Raw genomic sequence first — 27,036 nt, 5'->3', positions numbered from 1 at the left:
TAAGTATTACTGTATGTGCATTTTTCAGCCACAACCAAACCTTTCCTTTCAATGTTCAGTGTTCTAAAGCAAATAAGTAATAAAGAAGTAAATTAATTATATGTTGTTGCACAAAATCACTTGACGTTCCATGAATATGACTCAGATGGCCAAGCTGGAATAAGTGGCCAGGGGAGTGTGTGAGTGAATCTTCATGCCTGCAAACCCATCATGGGGTGGACTGGACATGGTGGTCCTTGATTGCTCCCATGGCTGCCTGACTGTTGGATGTGGGCTTGACATTTCAAACTGGTAAGAGTAACCCAGGTTGGATGTGTGTTGGAGCACACACACACACACACACACACACATAAAAAAAAAACGGGAAGGGCACAGAACATCCCCAGGGTTACATCAGCCAAGAGGGTCAAGTTTGGATCTTAATTAGAAAACCTCGGATGACTTCTGCATAACGAGGAAGGGAGGGCTGCTGGTCAGCAGGCAGTGGGGAAGAAACAGCATTAAAATGTTTTTTTCTTTTATTCATTTTTAACTGTGTCAATTTATTAAACACAAATACTCTGTCTGATTAAGAGGCTTGCTCCTGATCATACAGTTTGCAGATGGATTATTGGGACACTAAACCCAGAACTACATGATGAAATGTGTTGCCAGTTCAGTAACATATATTAATATACACACACACACACACACACATATATATATATATACATATATATATATATATATATATATATATATATATATATATATATATATATATATAGTGAGTGTGGAAGAGAGATGAAGAAGAGAGTACAGGCAGGATGGAGTGGGTGGAGAAGAGTGTCAGGAGTGATTTGTGACAGACGAGTACCAGTAAGAGTGAAAGGAAAGGTCTACAAGAGGGTAGTGAGACCAGCTATGAAATATGGGTTGGAGACAGTGGCATTGACAAAAAGGCAGGAGTTAGAGCTGGATATGGCACAGTTAAAGATGTTAAGATTTGCACTGGGTGTGATGAGGATGGACAGGATTAGGAATAAATATATTAGAGGGTCAGCCCAGGTTGAAAGGTTTGGAGACAAAGCCAGAGAGGCAATAGTACGTTGGTTTGGACATGTACTGAGGAGGGATGCTAAGTATATTGGGAAAAATATGCTAAGGATGAAGCTACCAGGTAACAGGAAAAGAGAAAGGCCTAAAATAAGGTTTATGGATGTGGTGAAAGAGGACATGCACGTGGTTGGTGTGACAGAGCAAGATGCAGAAGACAGGAAGAAATGGAAACAGATGATCCGCTGTGGCGACCCCTAACGGGAACAGCCGAAAGAAGATGATGATATGTGTATATATATATATATATATATATATATATATATATATATACACACACATACATACACACACACACACACACACACACACACACACACACACACACACACACACACACACACACACACGCACACACACACACACACGCACACACACACACACACACAAATGAAAATAAAACATTTTGAATAGTATGTGAGAATTGACTATAAATTAAGTTATGGAGTTGCTCTTACAGGAGAAACAATGTGTTAATTTTACAGCATAAATGTAATCTTGCTTCATATTATCCAAAAACAACCACACCTGCAATTTTAACTAAGTGAAACATTCACTGGAGCTCAAGTATTTCCGAATACATTTGTTTCCTGCCAAGAGTTCAATTACTGACACATTCCAAGCAGAACACTCCCAAGTGAAAGAAAAAGTACATAATTGTTATCTCCATTTGTGCATGTAGTATGACACAAAACCCCAAGCAGCAGTCACATGGCTCTTGTGGAAGATTTTGTCAGTGAGAGCATGGTGTGTTTGTCAGCATTCTGTTGTCCACATCTTGCTCACAGCTTGCAGTGTGATGATAGGAGATGGTGGAACCACAACATCCACCAAAAGCCACAGACACGTCAGAATATTGAATCCACCAAATGTCAAAGCTTAAGTCCAAACTATCAGCTGATTTGGAATAACTTTTAAATGCATTCAAAGCTTCAGCAGAAATTCTGGAACCTTTTGTGTAGAAACAAAACATTTCTTGTAATACATTGCAGTAGATACATGTGCATATAAAAATCATGCCTCATGCTGTCACCTGGGCTGTTCTTTCACTGCAGCTAAACTCTCTGTGAAAGCTGAAAGAGGTAACCCCTTCTAAAAGTAGGCCTGGCAGGTTACCACAGAGGAGTAAGGCTTGATGCTGCTAATACCTTCATCCTATTGTCCAGGGTTTGATTCCCTTAGTTTCTGTATGTCTACTGTGTGACTCTAAGTCATTTAACCAGACAATACTCAGTGGTAACCTCCAAAAAGATGCTTGTGACTAGTGGGATTATCCCGTTACCAAATTAATAATTTAAACAGACTAATTTCTGGAGAGACTGTTTACATGATTAAGTGGAAAATAAGTGAAAACAGGCCAAGAATGTAATGTGTAAAGAAAATAAAATCTAAGAAAAATGAGAACTTTCGGCTTTTCCCGGTTAGGGGTTGCCACAGCGGATCGCCGGTTCGCTGTTGATTGGCAGTGGAGTTTTACGATGTCAAGTTGCCAGCCCAGCGCCCAACCTTCAGAGAAGGCACATACTCACGCACCTATCTGCATGTCTTTAAAGTTCGATCAACCACAGGGAGGAAATGCAGACTCCACACAGAAGGAACTCCAGCCGAGAATCGATCCAAGGAACCTTTTGCTGTGAGGTGACAATGCTAATCGCTGCACCACTGCGGCCATTATTAAATCTAAGGAAAATAACAAATGTTAATGTTCATTACTAACATTTTGCTATGTAAAGCACATTAAGAGTTGTAATTGTGTGGTATTTGTGATCATATAATGCGTTTTTTTTGTGAAGGTGGGCATCTGCAGACTGCTTGGGGACTTGTCAGAACAAGCAATATTTATAACGAATAATAAAATCCCTCCACTTTGGCAAAATATTCCGAAAGACCATAAAGCAGATTGTGAAAGTGGCAAGTCTTTTTTGGGTTAGTGGACAGTGTAGTCAGTTTATTACATTCTGAACGTGAGGAAAGAATAAAGAAAAAAAGGGAAAACAGATTAAATGAAATGTCCAGCACTGTACAGGGAACTACCCCTTGTATTCCTAGCAATTAAAGGACCACATACACATTAGATCTTGATTTATTTCTTTGTGCTGACATTACTGTGATGTATTACTTCCTGTGTCTTCTGCCTGCCTAGTGTTTTAATCAGCTGGTCACAAACCTCTCCTTCAGAACATCTGGAAGATAATATACGCAATACACATTCCAAGAATGGCTTCACCCAAAGTGCATTCATTTACCTGAAGTTACATGGAAAAAACATTTGCTGCTACACTGCTGTGTATGCTGTAGAAATATGGCTGTAAAGAAGGCAATAAAAATAAAGCTGTAATCAGGCTAACTGACCTGTACATCATTACATATAGGAAATGTGTCTCTGTTTAGTGTCCTAAATTCAGATTAAGTGTTCATAAAGTTATTTATGGCCAGTAGTTTAAGTTGTAAATCCTACAAAGTGATAAATCTTTGCTGCCTCCTTGAAAAAGCCAAGTCTCTGCAGTCTTTTGTTATTATGATAAAATGTTGTTTTCTCCTCAGTAAATATGAGCTGGAATAGTCACAGCAATAATTACTGTGGTTGTCATAGTTTATGGGGGAAGGGTTGTGTAGTTGACATTGAGTGATTTTTATGTCCCTTGACATGCCCTCAGAAAGATAACTACCCTGATTAAGTACATTGCTAATAGTAATGGCCTACAGAATTGTTACTTTACCAGGGGATGCTTAATTAATTCTGCCCCTGGGAGGTCAGCTCAGGGCACACATTAGTGCACTAATTGGTGCAATAAATCCTGAGACCCCTAAGAGAAAACAACAGGGAGTAGCTAGGGGTGTTGGGCCATTAGAATACAAAGGTGATCTGTTACTTTTCTCTTAGCCGAATTTTGCCTTGAAGTTGACCCTAGTTTCCACCCAACATTTTCTATTAATCTAAATGTAAGGTTCATTAAAATCTAAATTTTAAAACTTCAAAACCAGTTAAGATTTTTGTCATGTATTTTGATAGAGCTTTTAGCTTTTTGTATCTTTAAAGAACTGCATTATTCTGCTATCAAAGCAAATTCAAAAAGGGTGTTAAGAAGCAGTTATTTTATCACTGACCTAAGAATTGGAAGGTCACAAGTTCAAATCTTAGCAATGCCATATGTTCTATTTTTTGGTAGAGATCCACTTTTTATTAATTTCACTGTAGTCATATCACTACTAAAATCTGAAAAGACAGGACTCCAGTAAAAACAGCAAGTTGTTTGCTTACACATTTGTGTTATTAACAACAATAGTTTTCTGATTTACTGGAAACTTCCTAATTAATCAAGAACTGTAATTAGTTGTAGCATTCATTTGGTATACTTTACCCATTTAATGGGCCAGTTTTGTGTGTGTGTGTGTGTGTGTGTGTGATATATATATATGGGTCCCCTACAGAAGACCAACAGCTCACAAAACCGACACCCACATCGCCGACACCAAAAGCCCAACACATGAAATACCAACAACAGCGCTACTGCAGAAAAAAGGAAAAATACATTTCCTTTTTATGCTAGCAAGGGGGTTATGCCCCCCTGCACCCCTCTGTGGGGGGCTTCGCCCTCCACACCCCCCGTAACTTTAATATACCAACTCCCAACTCCGAGATCGCACTACAGTGCAGGAATGGAAATATTTCCATTCCGTACTATGGAGACTTACCGTTTCCTCATTGTCAGTATTTCGTGTGTCGGGCTTTTGATGTCGGCGATGTGGGTGTCGGTGTTGTGAGCTGTCGGTTTTCTGTAGCGGACCTATATAGAATTCTGCTTTGTTGACCGAAATGCATCTTTTCTGGAGAAAGATATATATATATATATATATATATATATATATATATATATATACATATATACATACAAACACACACACACACACACACACACACACACACACACACACACACACACACACACACACACACACACACACACACATAAATATGTCCATCTCCCAGTGGGGAGCTTGAATAGAAAGATTATGTGTTGCATCCGTGACCTCTTCCAGATGGGAAGGTTTCAATGATTGTTTGCTGTTTCCCGGTACTAGAGGAACAATAAAGCTCAGTAACATTTGGACAGTGCAGAACAAGGAAAAGGATACTGGCTGATCAGTAGTGCAGCAGTAAATTGTCAGAAACAGAGTGACAGGACAGCAGCCATGGAAGCAGCCATGACCAGCAGAAGTACATAATTAGGATAACAAATCCTCAGGAAAGCTATAAACAAGGGTCTGCTACTTCTACCCTTCACGGGTGTTGAAACTGCAAAACAGTGCAGCCCTGTACAATATAGCACCATATGTTACATAGTGATACTGCGTGATGCACTGCAATTCAGTACAGCTTGATACAGTGTAAATCAGAACATTACAGCACACTGCAGCACTGTATTGTATAGACCTACTGAACACAGCAGGCAAAGATACTACAGCGTAGTAAACCAAGATATGTTCAGTAAAGTAATAATATAAGAATGCTTGAGTAATAGGCTTAAGTATTGCAATGCAGTGGTTAATGCGGTAACAACTTACTAATCATTATTTTCCACAGCCAGTGGGGTAACTGCCCCCAAGACTTCATGTGGTGGTTAATAAACAATAGGCCGAATGTCACAAGATTCTGTGAGACAGATAATATAATAGACAAAATGTTACAAGAGACAATAGGTATAGTAGACATGGGAACCACAACAGAGTGCCGATGGTGCCAAAATCAGGCATAAATATGTCTGCACCAGTGGCATGGAGAGATAAAGCCTTCACTCTGGCCTATACAGCCTGAGATTGGTTAGTGGCTAGGGTGCTTGTCAGCACAGGCAGAGAATTGGCATGTCCATCCTGGAAGGGATGGAGCAGTGCACACTTAGGATTCAGTCATATGGTCTGAGTTTTCTGGAGACTGTGAAAACAGCCTCACTCTGCTGTCTTAGGTGGGTGGGATGTCCTACTGATATCACCCCCCCTGCAGAGGTGAGGGGTGATTAAGCACCGATGCCCATTACACACAGCCCACCCTTGGAGTGTTACTGGGTGTGCACAAGGTGGGGAGGATAGAAAATATGTAAAAATACTTCCTTGCGGTAGTATGATGCTGCCCAGGGATGCCTCAATCTCCTTGCCAGCCCCCCCCCTCAATCCATAGTTGGAGCATACTGGGGGAGGTGGGGTGGATGAGTAGACCCAGAAACCAATGAAGGGCACTAGGCCCTGCTGGTGTTCACTTGTAAGGGAGTCAAAAATGGCTCAAAAACCAGGCTCAGATGGCACAGTAGTAAATGGAGTGATGAAGCAGAAGTAATGCAGCAAGTTGTGTGATACTGTCACAGCAAGGATGAAGTACAGTAGGGCAGTACAGTCAACAACAGCAGGGATACAGTATAGCAGGGCAGTACACAGTCAGCCACAGCTGAGGAATGTACAGTTGGGAGTTACAATTTTCAGTGTTAAATATGTCATCACTAATGGACAAGAAATTGCCACAAGCTGCCACCATACATGCAACCAGGTATAACGGTAGTTGGGAGAAACAGGATATTTAACCAAAAGAAAGCCGTAGATATGGAGAGAAATAAAAAATGAACGTTTGATGACATTGGTATTTGCGTGTGGAATAAATATTTGCTATATATAGTTCGTTTTTTATTTGTCTCCATATCTATGGCTTTCTTTTGGTTTAATAGTGACTTTCGGAAGCTTCCACTGTTGGTAGTTATTTGAAACAGGATATTTACCAATATGGGCAGTTTTTACTGTCATATTAGTACAGTACTGTGTTGTATATTCCACAAACCCACATCTCTTCGCAGCTGTTGTAGGATTGTTGTTCTGATCAAATCCAGTAGAATGCAGCCCAGCACAATAGAGTGGCGCTCCCATCTCTGGGAACCAGCTGAGCTAACTGCAGATGCAAAATTACCACAACACAAAACAGGACTTTTAAAAGAGTACTAACACAGTCTAATGTATAACTTAAGTAAAGAAAAATGGCTTCTCAGGTGTTGTGGGACTGTTGTTCAGGTCAAATCGAGTAACAGAGTTCAAGAAAAGTTTACCATGTTGCAGCCAAGCAGAATCAAGCGCTGACATCCACAAACACATGCTTAAAGCAGAGCACAACAACACAAATTCCAATTGCAGTTAACACTGCTCTATAACTAATAGTATGTCAGGCCAGAAGCAACAGCAGTATCTCCTTCTCTCACTCTGGGAGAACAAACTAGACCAGTTTTACATGCAATATTACCTTAGCACAAAACAGGACTTTTAAATCACCACGATTTCAGCCTGTTAAAGAAAATAAGTAAAAATGTCACTTCTCAGATTTTGTAGGATTGTTTCTCAGGTCAAATATGGTAGCAGAATTCAGAGCAAGCTTGTCATAACACAACCCATTTCAGTAGAGTTGTTCCTCGTTATAGATTTATTTAACAGTCTGTTCACCCACAGTATTTCATAAGCCAAAACTTCATTGTAATGCATGTAACTATCATAAAACATGATGAAAAGTAATATTTTGTCATACAAATTGAGAAGGTTTGTTTATAGCACTGTTATTCTGTATTTGTTTTAGACTGTTCTAGAGGGTCCATGTTCCAGGTAAATCATAATAATCTTTTCACTCACATTATTTTACGAGCCAAAACCCCACTGTAACATGTGTAAATGTCACATGAGAGGGGGTAAAGTAACATTTCATCATAGAAGTTCATATGGTTTACGTTGTATGACACATGTATTCAGGGCTTGTTGTAGGCTATTCTGTTGTTATTTGTTTAGAGCTGTGTCCTGCTTTTTTAAAATGATATTTAGAAGTTTCACAAATCTGGTTAAAAACATTTTTTTCTCATTTTGTCTTCAGTGCAAAACTCAAAATCTGTCACAGTTCAGTAATTGAAAGATCTCAGCTTTTCAGTAAGATGATAAGTGGGAACATAACATATTTTAGATGCCATATATTGGACAGTTTGAAGATATTTAGAATCGGAGTCAGAAATCTTGGCCACATCGCAGCAGGTGAATTTGTGCGATGAGTAGGCAGTAACAGAGTGTGCGATTCAGTAAGACACTGTGTGAGTTAACTGACAGGCACTATAACTGGGAGTGGTATATGTTAACAGCCATACAATGAGACATTAATGAGGAATATTATTTAGTCAAATGATAAATAAATGAAATGAACAGCCTGGTGTATACAAATGAGGCAGGTCAAGCTGACAGAGCGATTCAGAAATATACAAACAGCGTGTCTTAGAGCTGTGTGCCATGGATTTAACTGCCACTGATTCCCGGAGTTCATGCCACAGAAATTATGGAAAATATTCCTTTTCTTAGTTCAGTTTTGCTCTAACTATTTCATAGGTTCATACTAGGCTATCTGCCCTAGGGCATTTATAAGCCTAGCCAGAGTGTGTTTGGCTTTCGCCACCCATTTTAAATTAATTTTGCTATGCCCTTTTTCAAGGTTAGTATACCGTGCCTCTGTCTAACAGTGACACAGAAGTGATACCCGGGGTAAACCTACGATCTCCCATCCACTCTTCAAGATTCCTCTTGAAGAGAGTCAATGAGGGACTCTGCCTAACCTGGACTGGGATTTTATTCCAGAGTGAAGGGAGCCTCTGGGTTATGAATCTGTCCCTCCAGCATGTCCTATTTATTTCAGTGCTGAGGTTCAAGTCTCTCGAGCTCGTAGCTCGATGGGATTTGCATTTTCTGAGGTGCAGCATGTCCATTAATTCCAGGTTGGACATGGCTTTATACGTCAGGCACAGATCACCTCTGAGCAGGCGGTATGCCACTGAGGAGAGCTGGAGTTTCTTTAACCGGGCAGCATATGGCATCTGTTTGAGCCCTTTGATCCTCTTGGTGAGGTACTTTTGGGGTTATTCCAGTTGCTGCAGGTGTCTGGTAAGGTACAACCCAAAAGGGGCATTGTACTAAATTATGGGCCTGATGAGGGATGAGTAAAGAGGCACGATGACCTCCCTTGATCTAGATGTGAATCCCTTCATGATTAGGTGGGCTATATAAAATGTTTTTCTAACCACTTTGGCCACGTGGTTGTCAAATGAGAGATTGCTATCAACTTGGGTCCCCAGGTCCCTAATTACTTCTTCCGTACTTAATGGATTACCACCTATGTGGTAATTTGTGGGCACTTTGTTTTTGCCAAAGGGGATGACTATACACTTTTTGGCGTTTAGCTTGAGGCCATGGCTCTGGCACCAGTTGTCTGTTTCTATGAGGCCCTTTTGGAGGATGCTTGTGTCAGCTGGAGAGTCGATTATGGCGCCCAGTTTGCAGTCATCTGCGAACTTGGTCAGCCACAGTCCTTCCGTGTTGGCCTGTACCTCCGAGAAATATATACCGAACAAGAGAAGTCCCAGGACTGAGCCTTGTGGGACGCCACTTGTAATTGGTTTGGAGTCTGACATGGCTCCAGCAATTCTAACCATGTGGGTTCTGTCCTTCAGCCAGTTTGCAACCCATCTAGTGACATAGGGGTTTATATTTAAGCTGGTGAGCTTATCTATAATGCCCGAGTGGGTAGTTGTGTTTCAGCATTAGATGCGGCATACAGACAACAAAAGCACAAAAAAACAGTAGTTTGGTATGTTAAGCTGTAGAAGTTTCAAGCTACGTACTTAGAGGTTAAGCAGGTGGTGTAATGCAACATTTTTTAACACCTTTATTAAATTATCTTAAAAAAAGACATAGGTATACATATATTTATAGAAAAGAAAACAAACCATAGTAAAGATTTGTCATTATTTTCAAAAATTATATACAAGTGTTTTCTTTTTAACAATGGTCATCCACTGTAACATTTCATAAATTTCTCAAATCCTACCATCCCTTAAACCTCACTCCCCCTCCTCCTCCTGATAATTATTCTGCATATATTATTCCCATAAATTCCATTTGTTTCTAGTTAATTTGCTCCTTTGTTTTTCTTAAGATCCCAACTTCAGTTCCTTTATTTGACTTACAGTATTCAGTACTTCAGTTACAGTTACTTTAGAATTTGATTTCCATTTTCTAGTAATTGCCATTTGGTAACCAACAGTATTAAACTTAGTAAGGATTTCTGTGTCTTAACAATTCATCTTTTTTGTGTAAGCTCAAAAGAATCTTTTCCATACTTACATCCATTTTGTCCTCCAACATCTCTGACAAAGTACTCTGTGTGAAATTTTCAAAATCTGACAACCCTTTGTATTCCCAAAAACGTATGTTCCCAATTACATCTGTCTTTCCCACCACACGTGTATCATTTGTTGTCTAGCTGTAGAAGAATTCTCAGAAGTTTGCTTCAGTTATAAAAATACCTAGGCAAACACTTCATAGCAAAAATCTTAGTACTTGGAAGTCATACAGATGGCTTCCCATTATTCATTTGTATTTTGGATTCTTATAGTTATCATGTAATAATTTCCTAATTATCCCTTTCTTAACTGGGTCTGCTGTTCTAGACTCAATTGAACACTGTTTTTTTTCACTTGGCACTCCCCTGTTCCCTTTTATTTCTCTGTATTCTTTTATCAACTCGTGGTAGCGAAGGCAGTCTCTAACTGCAACTCAAATGACTGTATGGTCTCTTCCCACTCTCTTACCTTTTCCTGTCTAGTTATTTACTCCTCAGTACCTTGCTGCCTTAGCTAATTTTCTCCAGTAAATTCCATCCTTCACTTGTCTATTATCCCCTGCTTGTAGTCATCCCTATCAGTAGCATCTCTTTTCTCCATTCCCATGTTGACTTAGTTCTTAGAAAACTTTCTGCAGCTTTATGAATACAATATTCTGTATGGTTGTTGTGATTCTTCTTAAGGACCTGCGTTGAAAATCCTGCTAGCTAATGCTTTCTTGAGCTCAGTCATGGTAGTGTTGCTCCACATCTGCTTCCTTAGTGCAATAAGGAGAAGAGATTTCCCTCATGCTAGTCTGAGTGTTTGGACATTATGTTTATGCAAGTGAGGGATCAATAGACACAAGTTTATGAATCACTGTTTTCACATTGAGCACACTGTCTAAATTTCACACTGACTTCCCAACAATATCATGCAGACACACAGGCATCTGCAGGCAGTAGTGCTCATGCACTGTTTATTTCATACCTGTCGGATGATATCTGTAATTCCAGTTTATAAATACTGAGAGTGGAGTCATTACCACAATAGTCCAAGAAGTGCTGCCATATTTCACATCTCAAGCTGTTATGTTCAACCGCTATCATACACTACTTATTTTGGGCTTTTCCATCATTGGTCGCCCAAATGAGCTGACCCCCATTGTGCGACAGTTGGTATGTGCAAAAATGGGTGTGACTGCAAACTTCCATCTGTTTTTCTCTGCAATTTATTTGAGTGAAGGTATGCATGCAGGCTAAGAGTTTAGAGCCCAAAGGACTCCAGAACCTACTTCCACTAGCATTACAGTCCAAAACTCAGCGAAAAAGACTACCAAGGGCCTCAGTATAAGGTCAGGCCTGGAGCAACTTGGCATGTACCACTGGCATACCAAGAAATGGAGAGCAATGCCTCCACCATTACATTATGATAAGGAGAAATTCCAACCTCTGGGGCCAATGGGAGGCAGAGGTGAGGGAGCAGTTGCCAACAATGTACAGTAAGTAAGCCATAGCTTACCCCTTTACAGGCAAACTACCACTGTCTGTTGTACAGATGTCTAATGGACTCCCATTTCTTTTTCCGTAGCCCCTGAATAGTCTGCAGAAAGTACGCAGCTGCACAAGAGGAGGCTTGAGGGGCACAGGGAGTGCTGGGGTGAGTATACCTGTTACAGGTAGTGTCATTTTACATGTTAGCAGTCCTGTCAGTCATCATACCACTAATCAAGGTAGGTGTAGGTTTTCTACAGGATTGCCACATTATCAAATGTCCACATTAGTACTTTATTTTTGGATAAATATGCTTTGCTTACAGTGTCATTGTTTGTAGATAAACTGTTACCATATAAGCAAATAATGTTGTACATTGTCAGGTGTTCAGGATCTATCCTAAGAATCTATGGTGTTAAGATGCTAAGCTAATAGTTCACTACAAATGCAACAGGTAAGTTAAGAAATATTTATTGCCCTACCACTTAAGGCCATTTGCACTTATATTTGTTATTTGGAAAAACACCTGCCCATATAGGTTGTGTTCAGTGTAAAGTGAGATAGCAGATGTTAGACATTATTATATACATTACTGGCACTTAAGATGCACAATCTGTAGTGTATACACTACTGGCACTTAAGATGCACATTCGGTAGTGTATACACTACTGGCACTTAAGATGCACATTCAGTAGTGTATACACTACTGGCACTTAAGATGCACATTCAGTAATTTATACACTACTGGCACTTAAGATGCACATTCAGTAGTGTATACACTGCTGGCACTTAAGATGCACATTCAGTAGTGTATACACTACTGGCACTTAAGATGCACATTCAGTAATTTATACACTGCTGGCACTTAAGATGCACATTCGGTAGTGTATACACTACTGCCACTTAAGATGCACATTCAGTAGTGTATGCACTATTGGCACTTAAGATGCACATTCAGTAGTGTATGCACTACTGGCACTTAAGATGCACATTCAGTAGTGTATACACTACTGGCACTTAAGATGCACATTCAGTAGTGTATGCACTACTGGCACTTAAGATGCACATTCAGTATTGAATAGGAGCACTATTGGGGGGGGGGTGTTAATGATGACAAGAGGCTGGATGCCAGAATCAGCCAGCTAGAGACACTCTTTCTACTACTCATGGAATCACTTCCCTGCCAGGCATTGGCATTAACATCAGAAGCAAGGTCCAGTGATGAGAAAGCCCATACTGGGGGAATGAGTTACCACTGTGTCACGTCTGGCAGGAAGTGCAGCTCTACACCCTATCTTGTCCCCCATCCCAGTGTTCCCTTCCCTTTTATGCCTATGCCCACCCTGTTGGTTATCCAGCCCTCCTAATCACCATTGTCTTTTATGTCTGTGTCTCATGCCTCCTTTAACATTTCCTTCCCATCCCTGAATGTGTCACCACCTCCATGTCTGTCTTCTGTGTTTGTTTGTGTGGCCCTGCTACCTACCCTAACCTCCTTCCCTTTCTCTTAATTCCCTTACTACCCTTCCCAACTTACATTTTCTTTATGGATTTATAAAATGGACACCCACTTCCAACCTGCTCATTCTGTAATTATTTACTTTATGTTGTACCCTCTGATTTCTTCCCCTTTTCATCACTTTCCTAGCTTCCCATTTCCAAGTTTTAATTTGGTCAAAAAACAGATCCGGACATGACTCATGGGCTTATAGGCTGCCACATAAATTCTTTTTGCCACTACTGTGCGTGCAGAAGTGAACAGATCATTATCACAGAAAGGGCACAACTAGCGTGCAGTGCTGGTGCTTGTATTTAGATGTGACCACACCATACTACTATCGTCTCTTCCCATAGTCCCCTCTGCAGCTGCATGCAGGATATTTAATGACCTGTTATCCTCACACTGTTACCTCCATGTATTCATTCTCAATAAACATTGAGACTCATCATGCACTAATAAATAGATGAGGACTGGTCGCGGCCACACCATTCTGAATCTCAGGGTTAGCTGTAGTGTTTGACCATTATATAAATTGTAGGTAATCTACACTTGGTCCTCTGGATCAACAGCCAAGTCTTGACCTGTGAGCCTTTGATGAAATAACAGCAGCAAAAATGCCAGCTCCTATGGCATAGAGAGATAAAGCCCTGACCACATTCCAGTTTGAAACTTCCAAAAGTAAAAAAAATGAGGCTAAAGACAACCACAAGGTTTTCTACAGCTATAACCTTAAATACATCACACAGCAGTGTGTCAAATTGGTGATCAGTGGTGTCACCTTTACTGAACAGAGTGATATAGTGAATCTGTTGGCTGACAAATTCAGCTCAAACCTCACCTACACTCCTCCTGCCACCCTCCATGAAATACCTACAAGCATACCCCCTCCAACTATTAACAGGGAGCAGGTCTTGGCAGAACTCACTAAAGCCAAAAACACAGCCTCAGTGGACCCTGACAGTATCCTGGGATGCCCCCTAAATAGCTCAAAACATGACCTATCAGGATCGCTTGAGTCACTTTTCAACTACAGCTTCAGAACAGGTTTTGTACAATGAGAATGGAGGACAGCAACAGTCATCCCTCTTCACAAGGGTGGACCATCAACTTACCCTAGCAGCTAGAGACCCATTAGTCTGACTAGTCTAATATGCAATGCCATGGAATAAATTGTCATGTAAGTAATCAACAAAGTCATAGGCAATCTTCAGACACTGGATCCAACCCACTTTGGCCTTGTTAAGGGAAGGTCATGCCTACTAAACCTGGGAACTTCTTTGAAAAGGTAACCAAGGCAAAGGATGAGGGGAATGTGGTGCATAACACTCACGTAGACCTGGCTAAGGTGTACAGTGCAATACCCCACTCAGATATTGTTGACAAACCCAACAAACTGAACATAAACCACTACTTAACTCATTGGATTAGCAGCTGGCTCACAGACAGTACCCAAGAAGTCAGGATTGGTGAGGACACCTCTAATAAGGGACTGGTCACCAATGGGGTACATCTTGGCTCCATGATGGGACCATTCCTATTTGGCATCTACTTCACAGAGGTAGAGGCTATTGTCAAGGGCCTTTTACTGACCAAGCTCACATATGACTGCAGTTTGGGACCTATCATACAATCCTCGCATGACACAAACATCTTACAAGAAGATCAAGCACAGTTAAAGTACTGGTGCCAAAGTCACAAATTAAAACTCAATGCTAAGAAATGCATTATTGTGCCTTTTGTGAAAAGTGCCACCCAGGCAGATTACTCCATCAGTAAGACACCCCTAAGAGTTGATCTAGTAGTTGTCTGGGAACATATGTAAGTAGTAATCTGGCCTTTGACCAACATGTGGCCAAAGTAGTAAGAAAATCATTCTGTTTTGCACAACTTATAAGTAAGGGCATGGCATCTGGCATCCAGGTCCAAGAAAGCCACAGTGCCACTTTGTTGACCATATCAGACCCATCATTGAGTATAATGTCCTCCTTGGCATGTACCCGACCAGACATATACAACAGTTGAAACACTGACCAAGGTTCCTTACCAGGAGATTCAAGGTATAAACACATTATCCTATATGGATTGCCTTTAACCCCTATCTCTATACTTGGTCTCCTACATGTTATTGAGAGTCAGTCTACGCCTGGCATACATGACATCCTCACACCCAGCTCTGATGAAGCTATCACATCCACAAAATGAACAGTAGTAGAACTACTACAACCAAGGATTTCAATTTTGCTTGCAATGTAAATAGGACATGTTGGTGAGACAGATATGTATCTCAGAGGATCCCCATGCTCTAGAACAGGCTCCCCATTGATATAAAGTAGAGACTATCCATAACCCTATTTGAGAACAACCTTGATCAATGGATGGGAAATCAGAAATTTACCCCAGGTCTGGCCCCCATATCTCTGATAGACAGATAGACAGTAACTATGCCAAAACTAACATACCCCACCACCACATTTTATTTATTTATTTATTTTATTTTTATTTTACATTTGTTGACCAGGCTAGTCTAACTGGATACATGTCCATTTTCAGTAGAGGCCCAGGGAGATAAGCTCCGATGAAAACAATAACAAAATCATATATACAAAATTAATGTAAACAATGCACAATGCAAGTACATTAGTGAGAATAATCAAAGAGGTCAGAAGTTCATAACATAGTGCAAAATAAGCAGATATAAGTAGTATAATACAAATGCAGTTTCAATGCATAATATATAGAAGAGATGGCAGCTGATTATATACAATTTATTAGTACAAAAGTATTCACATTAATGAAAATAAGAAGATATAAGTAATAGTATCTAGAAGGAGAAGGTTTGTTGTTCTTAAGATATGGATCTTGATTACTGAGAAGAGGAGTGTAGGCTGAACCTAGTAAGAAGAGCTAGTTGATCAGTAAGGTTCAGTACAGGGGCACAATCAGTGTGTTTTGAGGTAAAGTTTCAGTTTAATTTTGAAAAGTGATATAGAGGGAAGTGAGGAAAGCTCACTGGGAAGAAGGTTCCAGGATTTTCCAACAGTATTAGAGAAGAGAGAGTCCCCAGCCCTGTTGTTTGATTTGCAAATATTGACAAGAAGTTTATGTGACGATCATAAGGTCTTCAGATTGTTGTAGGGGATGATGAGGGTAGATAGTATAGGGGTGTTCGTACGTTGGTAAAGGGTTTTATGGACAATGGTCAGTTGGTGGAGTTTAAGCTGATTCTGTAATTCAAGCCATCCTAGCTGTTTTAGATTGTAACAGTGGTAGGTTCTGAATGGGTTGCCTGTAGCAAATCTGGCTATGTTACTGTAGGAGTTTTCCATTTTATTAAGGTTGTTTTTGGATAGATTAGTATATATGGGTGAGACATAAAGGAGAGGAGAGATTAGGTGGGTGTGATTTTGAAACTTCCTAACTAACATACCCACTGCTAATAGAGACACAACTGGGTTGGATTGCACATCTAGAGTTATAAAGGCCCCAGTGGTCATTAGCCTAGTGTATACCTATGAACGTATGAGAACGTATACACAGTATCTGAAAAAGTTTTGTGGATGTTAGATTCATGAAAAACTTTCAGCACTTTGGCAGATACTTTAGCAGTAGTCCATGACTTGATGTGGATATGCCAGCTTTACATGTGGCTGGTGTGGTTTGGGTGTAGGTAATGCCATCTTTACATGTGGCTGGTGTGGTTTGGTCAGAAAAGGAAAACAAAATAAGTCCGCTACGAGTAAATAAGTATAACCCACACCATAAAGTGGATTATTGTCATTATACAATGCCATTATTTAAAAGAAAACATTATATTTTTAAATAAGATTGTATTTCATAACTTCTGTAATGTTCTGTTTTTTCTCACTGTCTTGAATGGCTGGTGATAGACTCCTGAAGTATTATGCATATTTTGGACCTGCTGCCTCAATGCATACACAGGTTTCTTAATGTTAATCAATTTTTATTGTATAATCAGAATTTATAATCGGAATTTACAGAACTTGCCCAACATTTGATGTCTGTAATGCTCTACAGTGCTGTGAGTCTGAACCTAGAAAGAACACTGTCAATCCATGTGCTTCCTTCCAAAGCCCCCCCCCAATTGTTTCTCATCAAGCAGTCATACAATGTGATATAAGTTATAACAAATCTCTTGCTGACCATATTTCTGCACATTATGAAAAAGCCTAATTGAAAATTAATGAATATAAAAAGCTGTAGCATGTATTTTTTTCATTTATACAGCTTTACATCAGATCATTTCTTTCTTGTTTGTTTCATTGAGTTAAAAAAATAGTTTTTCATCATTTGTCTTTTTTTTAAATTGTTCACTAGTTTTCAGTTAGGGCTTACAAAGGGACAACAGCAAGACCAAAATGCACATATTAAGGCACGTTTTTGGGAGTCACAATGATTAATCAGTAACAGTTTGAACTGCATCCCAAATCACTGAAAAGTGAACATCTAAAAACACAGCATCTCAGATCTTAAATTGAATCCATCAAAATCTGAATACAGAATTTTAAACAAAAAGAAAGAAGTACAAATTTATAAAAATCACATTATTGGAAAACAGATTCCCTTGATTACCTGGGTATACTTTTATTTAGTTCTGCATCTGCAACTGTAGAAGTTAATTATAACAATATTATAAAGATAATAAAAAATACCACTAACAAATGAAATTAATTTTTCATTTCCTTTGAAGAAAGACTTCAATTAATAAAAATGATTCTTCTACCTAAAATACTGTACATAGCTCAAGCCCTATCTTTTTTTCCTGAAAAAAAACACTTTATCAATGATATAAATTAACTCTTATTAAATTTTTTATGGTTTCCTAATAGAAACAGAATAGCTTTTCTTCATCATATCAGGCCTTGGGATCAAGGAGGGATTAATTTTCCAGATACTGAAATCTATATCAAAGCTTCAGTATTTAAAATTATTTTGAACTGGGTGAATCCAAATTATATATCTAACTGGAAATCTTTACATTTAACTATTTTACAAAATGATAATCTTTCAGCTAACGTTTCCTTGAAATATCAGTCTAATCAATTCTGGCATTTTCTTTGTTGTATTACACAATATAATATTACTTTACCTACTAAATTTAATTTTATAAATTCTATATTTAATTTAAAAAAATAATTCTTGCTAATGTTGTTACTAAAATTTGGTTTGAAGCCATAATTCCATTTAGTGTTACATTTTTTTTTTATAAAGTTCATAAGAACATATTTAGCTCTCGGGAAGTTAAAAAATTCAGATGTTGGCAACAATGTAGTAGAGAGCTTAGAGTTAAAGAAATTCATCAATGTATAAAATATTTTGATTTGGTTCCTAATGATTGCCTATTGCTACAATGTGTATTAACTCAGTCCCAAGATCTCTGTAGAATTCTTAGTATTTTATTTTTAAGAAAACCCAAATTTGATAAATTACTTATATGAAATTATCTACGATAATTCCTAAATTGGAAATTTAACTTATAATTTATATAAAATCTTACTCTACTTTGGACTATACTAGCTGTTGCAAGGAAAAGTATAACTAGAAAATTGATATCTACTGCTGCAACTTCCTTTGCTGACTTTTTATCCTTCCTAAAAGAAACAGCTGACAAGGAAACCAAAGTTAAAGAACTCAGAATTTATCCTAAGCCTTTCCTCAATAATCCTTGGAGGAAAGTGTTTTCTCTTACTGACACTGTTCAGCTGGATCCTGACTCCCCATAACGGGAAATAAAAATTGCTTTATTTTATTTTTTATGTATTCATTAGAAATTAATTGTTTCAATTCTATTTCAAGCTTTTGTATGTATTGTAAATAGTTTATTTTGGTTAAATAACTATTTGTTACTGGACTGTTGTAATGTATTCATTTTCTTGTTAACAAAAAAATAAAAAAGAAATTGAGTAAAAACACACCATCACAAATATAGACAGACTGTAAAAAATAATCTTTTGCAGGTGAAGCCCACTGCCCTCCCCCCCTCTACACGGGGTTCCTGCCCTCGACACCCTGATCTCTAAATATACTGTTATCGTACCTCTCAACCTCTTAGCTCAAGAATTCTGGACAAAGCCAAAAATAGTGGAGGGACAAGGACCCAAAATCAGGGATACATTGTAAATTTTGCTCTTATAAACCTAGAAAGTTGCTAGAGTAACAGGGTTTGCATTTGCATCCATTTTTGTGAAGGATATAAAGTCTGAAACTCAGATGTCAGAAATTCTTTAGTGACTTCAATCCTCAATGATTCGCCAGAAAACCACAACATTTATGAGGAACAAGCCAAAAATATGAAGCCAAAATTCTGACATTCTTAAACATTTTTGACTGTTGTAAAATATGACTGCTATCACTGCTGTAGTAATCCAGGGAGGTTAAAAAACTTTTTTCTCTGAATCATATGACCTCAGAGAACTCAGTATGGTGCAGGAAAAAAAAAGCCTCAACATACTAAGACATTGCAAGTCTGACTAAGTAATATCATACTAATATCATAGTTGCAGTAACCTGAATATTGACAAAGCAGCAGTCCATAGGGAAACCAAGTTTTTTTGTAGTTTTGCTGTTAGGGGCACAGCTCCAAGCTATTTCACATTAATTGCAGTGGTATGTGTTTTAGTCAACTTCACTACATATTCATATATCCTCTACTGTCATGTACCATTCTCTACTAATGTAATTTATGTCACTTGTCCACCATAAATTACTAGTGACCTGTAAATTGATATGGTACTTAAAACATTAATTTGTCATTTTTCATAAGAAACTTCACTGTAGTATGCTAACTCTCGTCATCTTTTCTGTATATTTTTCTGATGCTTGGACTAGCTGTCTTACCCAATAGCTGGTCAGCACTCCCCCTCCCCATCCTGTGACCATATAGTCAGTGCTGGGGGTGAGAAATGGCCAGTGGAGAGGCTATTACCCATGCAAGCTCAGAGATTTTGGTCCCTAATCTAATCCTCTGATGACCTGTTGAACATGCTACCATGGTGGGGTCTGTAGTATAAGTCCAGTGTGTGCCTACTTCCATAAATGTGCCGATTCCAGACAGCTGCTTGGCAGAGTTGAAAACATGTTCTGGTCCCTGCATTGCATGCTTTGCACCCACCCTCCAGTGTGTGTCAGTATTACAGTGGATTATGACACCTTCTTCCCTTCCCAGGATGGGCAAACTAGCATCTGCTGCTCATCTCATCCTAAGTGCCACCTGCTTCCTATAACACACAAGTTGCAAAGTCAATTCCAAATCATCTGTGATCTAATCAGTGCTGTATCCATCTATACTATGGATGTGGCACCTCTTCTGTGGTCAGCACAGTAATATACAGTATGTTTACTTAAAAACTGGTCTTTCAAACATTTTAAATAATGACAAAGTAAGCAGAGAACTTTAGACATCTAATATTTCATCACTTCATGTTCCCTACATTGATGCATGGCATTGATGATAATTGCTCGTTTCCAGTTTTGCTCATAACTTAGTAGAATGTCACTATTTTCTGTATGTCATCGTCTAATCACCTCATGTCTTATTCACCAGTATGGCAAATAAATGAATGTGCATTGTGTTAATTCTCTTCAACATTTGGTGTACTTATTACCCAAGGCTGGAACATTGGTTATACCAGATTCAGTGCATTTTGGAAAAACAACTTCAAACTTTTTAGCATTTAAATAAATAGCCATATAATAAAAATAAATATAATCTCTTTACAATCACACACCTTTAATGTGTGTGTGTGTGTGTGTGTGTGTGTGTGTGTGTGTGTGTGTGTGTGTGTGTGTGTGTGTGTGTGTGTAACATGTACATGTGCTTAGTAGTTATGTATTTATTTATTGTTTATTTTTTTATATTTTGATACTTGGGATATCCAGCTGGGTAGAATCCCATTCTCAGTGGAGCCATTGTAGAAAAACTCCACAAAAAATATTTAACAATCATAAGTATAACAGAAGTTTTGTAAATTATTAAAATATTAAATAATGTATGATCAAAAAGTGTTTAAATGTTAAATAAAGCATATGCACTTAGAAAGGATTCAAAAATTGAAATGACAGTGGTAAGCAATAGAAATTTGAACAATTCAAACATTTTTATAAATACAAAAATGTGGTATGGCTGTTGGTAATTATATTAGCAGATGTATGTAGTAGCAGAAGCTTAAACAAAGGCTAGTATTATGCTGATATGGTATGTGCTGTGTAAGTAATTTCAACAGTTATAATTAGTAGCAGCTGATTAAGCAAAAGCCAGATACCTGTAGTAGAAGTTAGTGCAGTCACTGGTGTTATAGTCTTCAGGTGAGCTATTTATAACTGGAGCTGAGACTGCTGATAGAACATTTGTGTAAGGTTTTTTGAAAGGTATCAGACTGGGACATGTTCTTGATTAGAACTGAAGAGCAGGCGCCACACTGAGCCAGTGTAGTTCCTGAAGAGGGCATCTCTGTAAGAATTATGTCCCCTTGTTGCATTAACAAGAAGGTTGTCCGTAGATCTACAATCTAGTGAGAGATGGAGGCATTCAGTGAAAGGATTCAGTAGGGAAGACGATCTTGGGTAGAGGAAGTTCAAGGCAGAATTGAGCAAGTAATAGTGAAACCTGCTTATGAATGATGGCCATTGTAATGTAATAAGATCATAGTAATGGGTCCTGGGTACAGTGAAAAGGATGACATTTGTGGAGTTTTGGTAAACTTGTTAAAGTTTTTCTAGGTGGCAGGAGAAAGACCAGAAAATATAACATATACACAGAATAACCTAGAGAAAATAAAGGAGGCCCCAAGCTTGGATTTGGACAATGACGATGGTGACGATCATCATCATCAACCCCCTTTTTACCATTTTTTCAATGGGGTTGGGATGTTGTGTCAACTGTCACCACTTTTCTTGATTTAGTGTCAGTGTCCTACCTTCTTCTTTAGTCATACTTAACTGTCATAGATCTTTTCTCACACAATCAGTCTATCTCTTTGCTGGACATCCTCGTTTCCTTTTTGTCTTTTTTCCTGTCTCTCTGAAATCTTCTTCAAGAAATCATCTTCTGCTTTCCTGCACATGTACCTGAACCACCTTAATTTATTCTGTTTTACCTTCCTGCAGGTGGAGACATTTTGGCTTCTGTTTCTGATGTCATCATATCTTCATATGTTTCCCACTGTGTATCCTACCATCCATCCCAGGCACTTCATTTCCATCACCTCTAGCTTCATCAACTGTTCTGCTTTCACTGCCCAGGGTTCTGTACCACACAGAAGTACTGGTCACACCACTGTTTTGCACACTGTACCTTTCCACTTCTTTGGCACTTTTGTGTCACATACTAGCCCCACACTCTATGCCAGTTGGCTGCAACCCCTCTGATTCGAGCTTTGACCTCCTCATTCAGACTTCCCTTTTTCTCTACCACCAGTTAACCTGGTCCACTATTTTCCTTTCTGTCACAGTTCTCATCTTCTTCTGATTCACCCATTTGCTGCCATGACAGCTGTCTTGACTGTACTCAGTTTCATCCCATGAGCCTTCAGTTTCACATTTCATTCTTCTATCATTTGCTTTTCTTATTCAGAGTCTGCTTGTAATGCCACATCATCTGCATACAGCAGCTTTGTTAAAATGTCTCCTACGACCTGTTTGCTAATGTAGTCCATCACCAGTATGAGCAGCAGTGGACTCATAGTTGACCTGATATACATCCACTCCCACTGGGAGCCCCTCTGTGACTCCAGACACTGTTCACACTTGTGTCACTGTGTCATTAGAAATAGTATGTATTAATTATACCAATGATTACAGGATTTTGAACTATCCCAGGACTGCTCAAATCAGCTTTCCTGTAACCTCGTCATATGCTTTCTCTAACACTAGGAATGCCCAGTTGGACTCCTGTATTATCTCTAACTTCTTCTCCCCTTTCTGTTGCAGTGTAAACAACAGATTGGTTTTGCTGCATCTCGATCTGAATCCAAATTCATATCCCACTTTACTTTCTACTATTCTGCATAATTCATTTATCAGTCACCCTCTCCAGTACTTACATGCAGTGTGACAGAGGTTTTATACCTGTATAGTGCCCACAGTTGTGAGTATCCCTTTTGTTCTTGTACACTGGCACCATACCTCGCAACCTCAAAGTGCAAGAAATCTGGACAAAGCTTGACAAAATGGGGGGACAAAGCCCCAAAAATAGGAACAAATTTTAAATATTGTTCTTATAAACTTAGGAAGTTGCTAGAGTAACAGGGTTTGTGTTAACAGGTCTATATCACTTTTGTCGAATTACAAATCACTGAACCCCTATTAGTCGAGGACCTATACATCGAATCTACTAATCATCGAACTGAGTTTTCAGCAAAATTTTTGCTAGGGCAAACCAACGGTTGGCCACCATCTGGAATTTGCCCTTTTCCCCACTGTAGTGTGGTCTCGGAGTTGGTAAATTTAGTTAGGGGGGTGTTTGGAGGATGCAGCCTCCCACATTGGGGGGTGTGGGGGGGTGTAGCCCCCACCTGAGTAGGTGTTAAGTTTTATGGTTGTGTTCATAGTCGCTAGGGTGAACTATTATTGGTTTGCCAGAGGAAAAATTTTGCTGAAAACTCAGTTTGATGATTAGTAGCTTTGAGGTATAGGTGTTCGACGAATAGTCGTTTGCTGATTTGTGATTTGACAAAGTGATAGAGACCTTTCTGTTAACATACATTTTCTGTAGGATTTCAAATCTGAAAACTCAATTATATGTCCTTATTTTGTGACTTCAGTCCTCAGATCATCCCAGTGCCAGAAAACCATAAACTTTATGAGGTACATACCAAAAATATGAGGCAAAAATCTGGACCGTTGAGAGGTACGACTGGCACTAAAATGCTTATTCTCCGCTCATCTGAGGTATGCCTTTCTCTTCTTACTGCTATGAGTACCCTTAGGAGCCATTTCTCCCCCAACTCAACCAGCATTTAGATCATGTCTGCCATGGCTTCTTCAGAGCCTGCTGTTTTCTGTGATTTAATTTTCCTTAATGCTGTTCTTACTTCTTTTGGGATGGGCTTTACTTCTTCTTTCATTGTAGGTTGTGTATGGGGCAATACAGTTTCATTCATAAAACTGCTGGAAGTAATGCAGTCCTGTCAGTGAACCTATATGCAATGTAGCAATCCTTAGTTCCTGTTTGGCTGGCTGGATTTAAGTCTATCTTTCACTTAACAGAGCTATCCCAGGTAATCCAGGCTAGGCAATTGGGCACTGTTCGGCCAGTAGCTTTTTGATGGTTGGGCACTGTGGGCAAAAGGCACACAGACCCCTCCCACCATTATCATAGATCCCTAGTGTAGGTCAGAGTAGGCCAAGTCTTCAGCCCACTTATCACCAACAAATGCCTATTAGTCAACATGACCAAATCAACTCACCCTGACAGTAATCCTTGTTCTCCTATCTAGGGAATACTCCACACCACAGTTAATGCCTAAAGTGGTTGGTCTACTAAATTCTTCCCCCAATAGGCACCACCTGAAGTATGTGGTACTTTGGCATAATAATTAAGGTGTTTCCCTCCTAAGCAGAAGGTTGAGTGTTCGATTTTAGCATCACTCCAATGCTTGTGTAGAGTTTGCATATTCTTTCTAAGTCTCTCTGGGTTTCCTCCAACTTTACAAAAGCATGCTGGGTGTGTACAACTTAAACTTACCCAGAACTGAATGGAGTTGTACACAAGTTGGAGTTAAAACTCCTGTATGGGGTTCTTCCCACCTTTCAAAAACATGTTGGACATATTCAACTCAAACTCATTCAAAACTGAATGTAGCTGCAACACTGCTTAGTTAACCAGCAGTTTTATTTTTTCTGTTATTTTTGTCTCCATGCTTGCAACCAGTCAAGCCTCCCCAATGGGTTTGAGCCCTGTTGTTCCCATTACTTGAGAATTCCCAGTGTCAGGGTGAGAGTCGACCAGCAAGGCTGTCCTTCAGGTAACCATGGAGGGTGTCTGTGCCCTTGCCAACAACCTGACACATGAAAATGTTTTTAGTTAAGCCCTAACCACCGCTGCTGGTGAATGTTGTGAATATCTGTGTCACTATGCCTACACCCTCAAAGTGCATGTACATGCTATCACCCACACACACGTAAGGCTACTGTCACCAGCTTGGGAGTGCTAAACCCACATTCTCTGTCCTGGCCATTTCAGTGTTTTGTGAACCACTTTTTTTGCTTGGTGATAGTTGGCTGTTTAGAAGAAGTGTTCCCTCCACCCAGGACAGGCACATTGCCATTAGTTGTTAACTCACATTTTCTTCCACCTGGCTATTCCAGAGCCCAAGTTGTTAGTCAGACTTGGGTTGTTTGGGTTATTGGCAGGGTATCATCCCTCTATGCCTGATGGCCGGGCCATTTAACATTTTTATTTGATTATGCCTGAAACCACTATTACAAAAGTTTAAGCCATGTTGTGCATTTCATAGTTACTGGTCATGTCTAACAAAATTAATTGGGTCAGCAAATACACCTGCTTACAGTTAGGTAGACAGATAAGTGGTACATGGCATGCATTCATTAAGAATCTTGTTCTCTGTTCTGGACTATCAGTAGAATTGCCATCCAAACAAAACATTCCTACATAACAAGATGATGATTCAAAAGTAAACATTTTGCAAGTAAAAAAAAAATAATTTCTTTAAAATTTTGTTTTATGGCTCTCTACGTAAAGATGCAGCTGTGATTCTGAGTATCGTTTTGTCATTGCCTTTCATTCTGAGTGTCCAAAATGCAAGACTGTTTCATTTTGGTAAAATAAATGTACTAATGACTTATCTATATGCTTGGTGTGAAATGTTCAGCATGGGAGATCAAAAGCAATTCACATGTAATTTTCAAGGGACCAGGAGCATGTCTTATTTCGATTTATACAGCTCGCGCTAGCAGATCCATTTCGCATTTGCATGTAGTCAGTAGCACATCTGGTGGCAGTTTACACTCCTCATTAGTTGTAAGAGAAGTAGTGTGCCAAGAAAATGGAAAAAAGAACATCGCATTTCAGATGGCCAGAAAGAATACTAATTTTGATTCACTCTTTTGTTTTCCTCTGCTAGAGAAGATTAATATTCCGCACGTTTCAGCAGTAACACATTACTAGTGTTCTACACATTGACACAGTTTTAGTTTGCAGTGACAGAAAAGATGAACTGCTGCTGTTTTTGTAATCTGCCTCTGTCTACACAGAAGTTTGTACTGCAGCATTAAAAGAGCAGAAGGTGTTAGCCAAGTGAATTTCAATATGGTGTATAGCAGTGGTCTTTGTACCGTGGACATTGTAAAAATGCTTTTATATTGTAGTCCTTTTCAGTGTTCTTTTAAACACACCTAGCCCAGCAGTAACCCTTGTCATGTTCAACATAGTTACACACAGGCAGTACAAAAGCCTGGAGCCACTCGTTTCTTTACTCATGTCTCAGTGACATGTTTAAGGAGGTTGCTTTGACTTTAAATAATACAGCTAGAAACTTGCATTACTTGCTGCAATGCAATTGCAGTTTCACATGTCATTCTCCACTTTCCTCAGCACAGATAAGATGTCAGCGCAATTAAAAGTGAAAAATAATCTGCCTGCTTTGCCTGTGGTGAATGTTCATGGAACACACACTAATACAATGGACTTTGAATAATTTATGTGCAGCACTTTCATTTTTTTTTCAGTCTGTAAATGAGAACACCTAATGTGACATGGGCCAGAATGATACACTATCCTTTAGCCATTAAGATAACAAGATGAGGGGTAATG

General features: G+C 39.1%; 1 protein-coding gene across 4 annotated transcripts in view; it reads left to right on the top strand.

The window, feature by feature from the left end:
• Nucleotides 1-27,036, top strand: part of RARB (retinoic acid receptor beta) — a 1,128,948-nt gene that overhangs the window by 533,436 nt on the left and 568,476 nt on the right. The window contains exon 2 of one of the 4 annotated variants that reach the window (XM_044066880.1): nt 11,844-11,912. The exons of the other annotated variants lie outside the window; for them this stretch is intronic. Within the exon in view, the coding sequence (XP_043922815.1) occupies nt 11,844-11,912 (69 nt within the window). The remainder of the gene's footprint in view (nt 1-11,843; nt 11,913-27,036) is intronic. 4 annotated transcript variants of the gene reach the window in all.

This window comes from Protopterus annectens, chromosome 3.part1, assembly GCF_019279795.1.
Source record: "Protopterus annectens isolate FY-2018-M chromosome 3.part1, PAN1.0, whole genome shotgun sequence".
Lineage (NCBI taxonomy): Eukaryota > Metazoa > Chordata > Ceratodontiformes > Protopteridae > Protopterus > Protopterus annectens.
This window is presented reverse-complemented; position numbering and strand designations above follow the sequence as displayed.